The following is a 10,095-nucleotide window of genomic DNA, read 5'->3' as shown; positions in this document are numbered from 1 at the left end:
CAGTAATTATAATATATATATTAATTATAAGTTATAATATAAATATATGTATATTTGTGTTTCAAATTATACATATAATATTTATATTTATATTAATTATAAATAATAATATAAATATATGTAACCTCTGCAACTTAAGTGTGGAAGATGGCAAATAAACCCATCCCCGTGGGTATTGCCCGAATCCGTCCCCGTTTTGACTGAGAATCCCTGCATTGACTGGGTATGGGTATGGGTATGGGGAATCCCCGACTTTTTCAGTTGGGTATGGGGATGGGTATGGGGATGTACATATACCCGCCATAATACCCGTCCCCGCCATATCTCCATTCTCGTTTAAATTATTAAAATACTCACAATTAATCAAGTAACCCCTATATATATATATATATTTTCTATTTTTTATTTCTTTTAATTATTTCATTTGTCATGAAACTCATTTTCATCTCCAATATATTTTTTATCTTATCATAACCTTTATATAATTATGTTAAAATGATGTATGTTAATAAAAAAAAATTATGCCTCACATTTGAATATTTATATTATTTTTTAATATTTTTATTTATTATAAATTTTTCTTTCACATGAGAATGTTTATACTCTCAATTTAAGGTAATATAAAAAAAAAAATTACTTATTATTATTATTATTAATTTTTGTTTAATTTGAAGAACTCTTTTGTTTCATTCAAATAATTTTCGTTATTTTTCAACCATTAAGTATATATGTTGATATTTGAAAAGTTTTCTTAGTTCTCTAAGATATTTTTCGTCTTATCATACCCTAGTTATACATTTGATTTTCTTTGTGTGATTTTTTTCGATAGTATCTCAAATTATTTCTAAAACACACTTTTGTTAGTTTTTTAATATTTTTATTTATTGTTTTTATTTTCATCATGTAGAATAATATTTCGATATATTCTATCTAATTATTTTTTATTTTATAACTCATTATTAATCATAATGTAATTTTTTCACTTTAAATTCTCTTTGAAGTGATTAAAATTATATATATATATATAATGATATTTAGGAATAATATATGATAATTCACTACAAGAAAAACATGAAATGGTGACTGATTTAGTCAGTAACCCATATCAGTCACTATTTTTCATCATTGGTGGTAGTAGTTGATTTTATTGTCTGAATCAATGACTAAATTAGTGACTGATTCAATGATCGAATCGGTATTTGATTTAGTGACCAATTTAATTACTAATTTATTTGTAATTTAATGACAAATTTTTCGGTCACTAATGATATTTCTATTTATTTTTAACCACTTCAAACATAATTTAATAATTAGTTCTCTAAGGTTTTTTTCATTTTATCATACCTTAATTATACATTTGATTTCCTTTGTGCGATTTCTTTCGATAGTCTCTCAAATTATTTCTAAAACACACATTTCTTAGTTTTTTAATATTTTTATTTATTTTTTATTTTCATCATGTAGAATAATATTTCGATATATTCTATCTAATTATTTGTTATTTTATAACTCACTATTAATCATACTGTAATTTTTTTCACTTTAATTGTATAAATAACTTTTATTTACTACAATATAAAAATTTAATGTAATTTCTATGAATATTTTTTTGTCACTATCCAACATATATTGAAGTTCAAAAGATACAAAATCTATGTCAAAATTTTATTATTATGTTTATTATTTGTTCTTTGTGTCATTTTGATCAAGTGATGTATTATAACTTTTATTAGTGTATAAAAAAGAGATTCATTATAATTTAAAAAATTGAAGTAAACAAACATTTAAAATATATTTTAATTTGAATATTTGTTTTCCTTTTATTATTTGTTCTTTGTGTCATTTTGATCAAGTGATATATTATAACTTTTATTAGTGTATAAAAAAGAGATTCATTAGAATTTAAAAAATTGAAGTAAACAAACATTTAAAATATATTTTAATTTGAATATTTGTTTTCCTTTTATATTTTTTTGAAATATTTTTTAATTTTATCAACTAAGTTCATCAATGTTGTAGTTTGCAAATTTAATAAATGTTTTGGTTCACATGAAATTTTATTTGGTATTCTAATATAAAATGTAAACAATTATAATTTATTTTAAGATATTTGGCATCGAAGAAAATCCTCCTAATATTGAATATTTCATAATATTATGTTTTCTTTACCGTAATTTTTTTTTCTTTTATAAGAATTAATATTGAAGTAGTTAGAACACGGGTACGGGTATGGGTACGAGATTATACCCGTTACCCGGTGGGGATGGGGATGGGAAAAAAGTTTGATACCCGTTGAGTTTGGGTATGGGGATGGGGATGAATTTTTTATGCGGGGATGAGTATGGGATAACAAAACCCGTCCCCGCCCCGCCCCGTTGCCATCCCTATGTGGAAGTTATAATTTTATCCGATAAGAACCTTGATTTTATTTTTATCTTTATAGACCCATTAATCAATTTTTAGTTTTTAGTTTTGTGTTAATGGATTACTTCAACCAATTAGGAATAGTGTAGGAGATGGAAGAAATAAGAGAATACAATGATTTTTATACTAGTTCGATTCTACACGAATCTATGTAGAGTTATCTTTTAGCAACTTGAGCTAGAAGATTTCCATTATATCAAAGAGTTTACAAAAATTACAAGTGCTTCTTAATAAGTCTAAACCCTATGACATCAAGAAATTGATACCCTCTAAATTACACACAATTGCATCAAGAACCACTACCTAATGCAATGTTACACACAATTGCATCAAGAACATTCACATATACAATGAATACTAATGAAAAGAAATGTAATTCACAAAGAACAAGGAACAAATATACCTAATTATTGTGCATATATGACAGTTGATCCTAGTACCAAGCGTAACCTCCCAAGATAGGCTTCATCATCAATCTCCTTGAATACCCAACAAGATAATCTCTTAAGAATGCAAGAACTCAGTGTTTCTCAATCTCTCGAAAATTGCTTCTTGATTCAGTATCTCGTATTTTTCAAAATGAGTTGAGATTTGCTTTAAAAGGAGAATTCTACTGGTTAGATTAATGGATTAGGTGTTTTACTTAATGGATTATCGTGACTAAATTTTGATTACAGTGGCTGTAGTGCACTTCGATAATCCATTAGTTAAATGGCTAATCCATTAATATATTCTGTAAAGCTTATTTGCACATATTCCATAATTGGATAGCTGATCTATGCAGTTCAAACTTGACTTACATTTATTCTAAGCATGCACTATTCATTCAAATGAAATATCTAACTTATAACTAGAGACAATACCTAATCACGTTGTTTAACTTTGAACATCATCAAAACTAATAAAGTGAGTAAACTCCCCTCATCAACAATTTTTTTTCCCTGTAACCTTACCCTAGGAGGTATAAATTGAAATTAGTCTTTTTTCAAAACTTTAATTTAATTTAATCTCTCAATATGTGAATTTGTTCTTTTGATCCAATATTTGTTAAGTTTATTTATCGTTTTAAACGTATTTCATCATAACATTTGAGTTTTTAGTGATTTATACTATTTGACATCTTCCACTTCAATATTTAAAATGTCAAATAAGAGAACCAAATTCATACATCGATAAAAATTAGATAACTAAATTGATTCAAAATTTCAAAGATCACTAATTTTAATATTCAATTAAAGTTAAAAATAAAAAGATATTTACCTTTCTTTTCATTATAACTATATTTTTTTTTTACTAAAAACAAAAATATATCAATATATATCGTAGATAATTGAATATTTATTTGATAATATAAAAATTGAAAATCATCATTCATCTGCACTCTTTTTACTTTCTACTCTTTTCAAGTGTTATCTTTTAATTTCTTTTATACCTTTAGAAAACTAAAAAAAATATTCTACAAATAGTAAATAATTTATTACATTCATTTTAGTAAAAACACATATGTTATGCCCGTATGTGTATTTTTTATATTGTAGATAATTAATTTAATTAAAAATAATTAAATTTAAATAAATAATGATTTTAAAAAATAAATTAAAAAATAATCATTTTAATATAAAAATAATTAAATTTAAATTAAATGTCATTTTCAGGATAAAAATAAAAATATAATTATTTTAATTTAAAATAAAAATTATTTAAATAATAAAATTAAAAAACAAATTAACGAATAAAAGGTGAATTTCTATATATATATATATAGATAAAAATATAAAAGGGTGTGAAAAAGGATATGATATAACAACATCTACACTGTCGATTATACTGCACTAATATTTACAAAAGCAACATACTTTCCTTTATAACATACAAATAAGTATAAGATATTAAACTTTTTATTTTAGCAATTCTTTAAACAAGAGTATTGATTACGATTATATTTCGTTATCATGTACTACTAATGCATGTTACCCATTTTTAGCAATTCTATAAACAAGAGTAGTGATGCATTGTTTAATACAATATTTAACGCACTGAAATAATAAAAGATAAAAGAGATGAGGGTTGCGCCACCGTTTTTTCCTTCCCAAATCCCAATCATGGATTCTAATTAATTATAAAAAAATTAGTATATAAACAGTGAAGAGTTAAGAGTGTGTGAGAGAAGAAAGAGGAGAGAGAGAGGTCAAATCGAGCGGCCAAAGGTTGGTTTCTTCATTAGTATTTTTGTGGTGGTGGTGCTGGTATTAGCCAAAGCTTAAGAGGGTTTCAACACCAAAAAAAAAAAACTGAACAAGAGAGAGAAAAGAAAAAGAAAGAAGGGAAACATAAGAAAAACTGGTGAGATAACAATATTAGAGGGATAGTTACAAGCAAGCTCCAATTCCCAGAAAGAAAAATTAAAACTGCTTCACTTTCATTTCTTCCTATCTTACCCCTCTGATCTCATGCTATCTCCCCTCATGGATCCCTTTGACTTGATTCGCAAAGGTATAATTTTTTTTTCTCACATGCTTTCCTTAAATTTCAGATCTTTCACTTACCCATTTCTTTAAATTGTGTGTTTTATCGGCAATTACTTGCTTTTGTTATCTTTGATTAATTGGACCTATTGGGATTTTTTTTTTTTTTTGGGATTTCTTTCGGATTATCCTTTCATAATCAAGGTGTTGAATTGCTCGAGATCTCGTAAAGGTTTTGGCTTTCATAATGGAAGGCTATGTTATTGTTGTGCTCGTGCTTTGACTTTTTTTTTTTTTTGCCTTCGACTGGCTTTAACCTGTCGCAGTTTTATTTTTTGTTTGTTGTTCCTACGATAAGGTTTGAGATTTTGGAAGTTTTATTTGGTTTTACTAATTGAACAATTCTTTCAATTGTTTACTTTATCTTGGCACTGTCAATTGTTTGCTTCAGAAAAAAAAAAAAAATTAGGGTTTTTACTTTTATCCAGCTGATTCTTACTTGGTGTGTAATTGCTAGATGTTCACCGATGCATTTTTGGTAAGCAATATGATAAGCTAAAAGTTGTGTTTGGAGTTCATAACAGTAGCTCTGTTGTTCAATTGAGCTTATGTGATTTACTTTCAAGTTTCAGTTTTGTAAATGGTCATTCTATTGTTGCCTGCAGTGATAGTCAACATATTTAACTGGAATTCATTATTGAGTTGCTCATCATGCATCATGTGATATTGGATACTGTGGAATTCGCTTGTCTAGTACGTGATGCATGATAGTTTTTCAGGATTTTTGTTGTTCCTGCGTTTTTTTATGATAGTCTGGTTGATGAACTTGGTAGATGACCTAATCGAATTATTTTTGCAGGGTTTGGTTGAAGCCGTCTGGAATATTTCTGTTACAGTTCTTAAGGTCCATCTATGTTTTAGTCGTTTTCAACATATTCTTGTCAATAATGAGCTTATCCAAGAAAGTATACCAAACAGACGCTAAATTGAGCACCCCAAACAAAGCAACCTCTTTGAATCCAAATGCAGCAGAGTTCGTTCCTTTTTCCCTGAGATCATCTCCATCTGGAAGCACCAGCTCAGTGGATGCAACAGCGAGGTTTACTACTACTGCTGGATCTCTTGGTAAAGCAGTTCTAGATCGATCAGAATCATCCATTTCGAACAATTCTGATGATGAGGCTCACCAGTACTGGCGTTGTCAGCTGCCTGATGATATTACTCCTGACTTCAAGGTCATGGGAGAAGATGAATCCCAAGGTGTTAACAACCTCTCTTTAGCAGGCTTATCTATAAATAATGATAATGAATCCTCAATGTTTCCTTCTTCTAAGGGAAGTAGATATGTGTTAAATGAGCTGCAGGAATTGTCTCAACAGCACCTTAATGGCAATACTTTTCCTGATAAATTAAGGTTTTCCAATTCAACCTACAGGGAGGAACCATCTTCTCCAAGCATTTTGAACACTTCAGCAAAGCCTTGGGATAGGCAAATTGGGAAGACGGATTTGCATGTTAGCAATGGTCAAGAGGCACTTGTTTATGATGACAACTCTGGGCATAGATTCTTAAATGATGGTTTTTCTGGGAATTCTCTTTCAAATGATACTGATTTGAACCCTTTGGAGTTTCTAGCTTCTCTTTTTCCTGGGTTTGCTTCAGAAAGCCTTGCTGAAGTTTTCTTTGCCAATGGATGTGATTTACATCTGACCATTGAGATGCTCACTCAGTTAGAGGTTGGTTCTTCATGTAATATCTGATTTATGGTTAGATTATGGCTCATTATAAAGCCTCTTTTCATGTTAGTGCTGGTGAAAGTGCATGCATATATATGTTATAACTGGATTCTAGCATGTTGTGATGCAATTATTGGTCAGAAAGGCACGTCTTTCTACATGATTTGGTCCAAATACTATATTAAATGTGAAGGGATGGAAGCTAAAGATATGGGGAAATATATGTGCCTTGTTTTGACAGGGAAGAGCTGGCGTTCCATGAAGTTGTGAGGCAATTCTAAGGCAATCTATCTCCCTGTTTCTGATCACTGTTTCCCTAAATCTTATGGCTTATGCTTCATGTAAAAATACACACACACACCCCAACAATATATATATATATATATATATATATATATATATATATATATATATATACATATGTATATATATATATATATATATATATATATATATATATATATATCTATATATATATATATATACATATGTATATATATATGTATATATATATATATATATGTATATATATATTGGTATATGATATAGTAATACAACAATCTCTTGGTATTTTTTTATTTTGTGGATGTCATTGTCATCTCTCATGAGTTCATTTCCCTTGCATTCTTCATAGCCAAGGACTTTTATGTTGATTAGATTTACTAAACCTCCTCTCCGATTTTGTAGATTCAAGTTGATGGTAGTAACTTCAATCAGAATTTGAGTCCAAAGACTGTGTCAGCTCCCAATCTGAGTGCAATGGAATTTCCAGCTCTTACATCGTCAAATGGCCAGAGTACTGCAAAATATGCTGCAGATAGTGTTCAAAGTGGCAATCCTTACTTATCATCTGATAAAGACATGCTAATGTTCAAATCTAGCTCTTCTATTCCATCTAGAGGAGCTGTTGACTTTGCATCAGCTGTCAGGAAATTGGCTTCTCAGGATTCTGGTATATGGAAGTTTGATAAAAATGGTTCTGGTGATGCTTCCACAGGCTCTAGCAGAAGTTTAAATGTTCTTGCTAGTGCCTACAATGGCGGACAAGGGAGAGCCAACTTTGGTGATAGATTACAGAACAGCGGTTCTGCTCGGGCAGCTCCTGTTTGGCTTGAAACTGGTGACGCAGTTGGTAAATATTTATGTTTATATGCTTCAAATGTGAGACGAATTCTTTCTATTCCATGTTTCCTTTAACAATTTTGAATGGCAGGAAATATGTATTCTGAACTGCGGGAGGAGGCTCGTGATCATGCACGTTTGCGTAACGCTTATTTTGAGCAGGTGGGTCTTTGTTTCATGGGGTGATGGAGGAATTAATTAGAGTATGAATGAGAGTACAATGTAATTATTTGGCTACAACCTATGTACTTTTCTGGCTTGGATACGTATGCTTTATCACACTTCTAGTCTTCCATATTCTTTTAGCATTTAGTCCATAATTTATGTTATTTTCCTCTGTTTTCTACTATAGTTTTGGACAATCAAATTGAACATGAAGATAACTTTTAGGATGGCACCAAATTGAGTATGCACCAGCAATAAAGTAAAGGAACATTTGCTGTGTAACTGGCAAAATCCTTCCAGAGCATTAAATTTTTAGTTTGCTCTGATGCAGCATTAAGTTTTTTCTTATTTTTGTAAGTTAGTTAACAATTTTGTAAGTAAAGTTTCAACGAATGCAATCTATCCCACTAGCTCAGGAAGAGGTGTAACATGAATCCACGCATTTTAATTTTTGTATATTGAGTTTAATTCTTCAAAATATAAAAAACAGGCACGACAAGCCTACCTTGTTGGCAACAAGGCCCTTGCAAAGGAGCTAAGTGTTAAAGGGCAACTGCATAACATGCATATGAAAGCTGCACATGGAAAAGCTCAAGAATCTATTTACCGTCAGAGGTTCGTTTTCCAATTCTATCATTTCTATTCATGCAACATTGGCTTAAAAAACAGAATCGGTATGGTTGGAACTATGGCCATTGAAAAGAATGGTCTGGTTGGTTATGAGAAGAATGAAACAATTTGAGTGGTTTAACATACACAGTGATTTCCAGTTGATGTCCAATCCAATTGCTTGTTGCAGAGAGAAAAATGTTACAAGTGAGGTTCAAATGAGAGTACTACTATTTGTATGAAAAACTCTACTTTCCAAATTGCTGCAGCCTTTCCTTCTCAATCATTCACCAATAGAGGCTGCCAAACAGTTGAATGCTCCTAAAGAAGAGAGAAAAAAAAGAAAACCTAGGTGCTGCATTATGAGGAATCATTGTGATGTGAATATTGATTTTTCAGGAACCCTGTTGCTCCAGAGATGCAAGGTAATGGGAGGGGGCACCAGAGAATGATAGACCTGCATGGTCTGCATGTAAGTGAAGCTATTCACGTGCTGAAACATGAACTGAGTGTGCTTAGAAGCACGGCCAGAGCCGCCGAGCAGCGTCTACAGGTTTACATCTGTGTTGGCACCGGCCACCACACGCGGGGCTCGCGCACTCCGGCGAGACTACCGATAGCTGTACAGCGATATCTACTCGAAGAAGAAGGCCTTGATTTCACCGAACCGCAGCCTGGTCTGATTCGGGTAGTGGTGTACTGAACCGGGGAGGTATACAAGTTTCTGACACAGTAAAAATCCATCATGAACACATAGACATTGTTGTAGTCATTCTTGTATCTGTATATGGGAAGAAGTAATGGCAATGGCCAAGCCAAAAAAAGGAAAAAAAAAAGGTTGAAAAAATGGAGAAAAAGGTTAGAGAAGTAAAGAGAAGGGTTGTAGAAGAATTGTACCATTGAAGGTTTGTGTGAGGCATCTCATCACATTAGTCAGTCAGCAGCAGGGAATATTTCAGCATTACCTTTTGTTAATTTTGTACCCTAATTTTCATTTCTTTGTTAAATTTCTTTTTCATTCAGATGTAACTGATAGAACTCAATTACATGATAGAACAATTCACTCTGTCAATTAGATTCAATGCCAATTTATTTACAGCTCAAACCAATGTTCAAGCCGGTCTGGTTTTTTGTTCAGTCTTGTGATTTTCATGCACATGATACTAACGACATTTGCAGAAAATATGCTGCTTCAATGTTCTTTGAAATCTGTCTCTGGAATTACTATAGGAGAATATATACTATTTATTTCCTGATTAAAACAATTTTATATTCCTTAATGTCTCACTCATGCCAACAATAATTTTTGGATGGTTGATGGTGAGAAGATTTATTCTTTTTAAGAAATTATTATTAGAAAATAAACTATGTATTGACAGTGTAAAGTAATTTTATACTATTGTATGCTAATAGCTATTTTTTTATTGGACAAAGAAATTTCTTCTTTCTTCAAATTATTGTGCAAGAAAGTGGATAATGAACTGGTGTAAAATAATTCTTGTAATCATTAAATAATAACTTATCGTCAATAATACATTTCTTGACATTTTAATAATTACTTTTAAAATTTACAC

At 30.5% G+C, this 10,095-nt stretch overlaps 1 protein-coding gene across 1 annotated transcript; it reads left to right on the top strand.

The window, feature by feature from the left end:
- The first annotated feature begins 4,615 nt into the window (after nt 1-4,615).
- Nucleotides 4,616-9,626, top strand: CID7 (CTC-interacting domain 7). Its single transcript, XM_028083664.2, has 6 exons — nt 4,616-4,917; nt 5,749-6,625; nt 7,313-7,757; nt 7,839-7,909; nt 8,403-8,527; nt 8,921-9,626. Exons 2-6 carry the CDS (start codon nt 5,837-5,839, stop codon nt 9,222-9,224), a joined length of 1,734 nt encoding a protein of 577 aa, XP_027939465.1. The 5' UTR covers nt 4,616-4,917; nt 5,749-5,836; the 3' UTR covers nt 9,225-9,626.
- The last annotated feature ends 469 nt before the right edge of the window (nt 9,627-10,095 follow it).

Source organism: Vigna unguiculata, chromosome 8 (assembly GCF_037176805.1).
Source record: "Vigna unguiculata cultivar grain cowpea cultivar isolate G323 ecotype 2 chromosome 8, ASM3717680v1, whole genome shotgun sequence".
NCBI lineage: Eukaryota > Viridiplantae > Streptophyta > Magnoliopsida > Fabales > Fabaceae > Vigna > Vigna unguiculata.
The sequence above is the reverse complement of the archived record's forward strand: the minus strand, read 5'-3'. Positions and strand labels throughout refer to the sequence as shown.

Excerpts from the sequence above, each read along its gene's own strand:
- CID7 (XM_028083664.2), top strand. The coding sequence starts at position 5,837 with ATGAGCTTATCCAAGAAAGTATACCAAACAGACGCTAAATTGAGCACC. Across the intron at positions 6,626-7,312 it reads AGATGCTCACTCAGTTAGAG|ATTCAAGTTGATGGTAGTAA; the intron begins GTTGGTTCTTCA and ends CCGATTTTGTAG. Across the intron at positions 7,758-7,838 it reads TGAAACTGGTGACGCAGTTG|GAAATATGTATTCTGAACTG; the intron begins GTAAATATTTAT and ends TTTGAATGGCAG.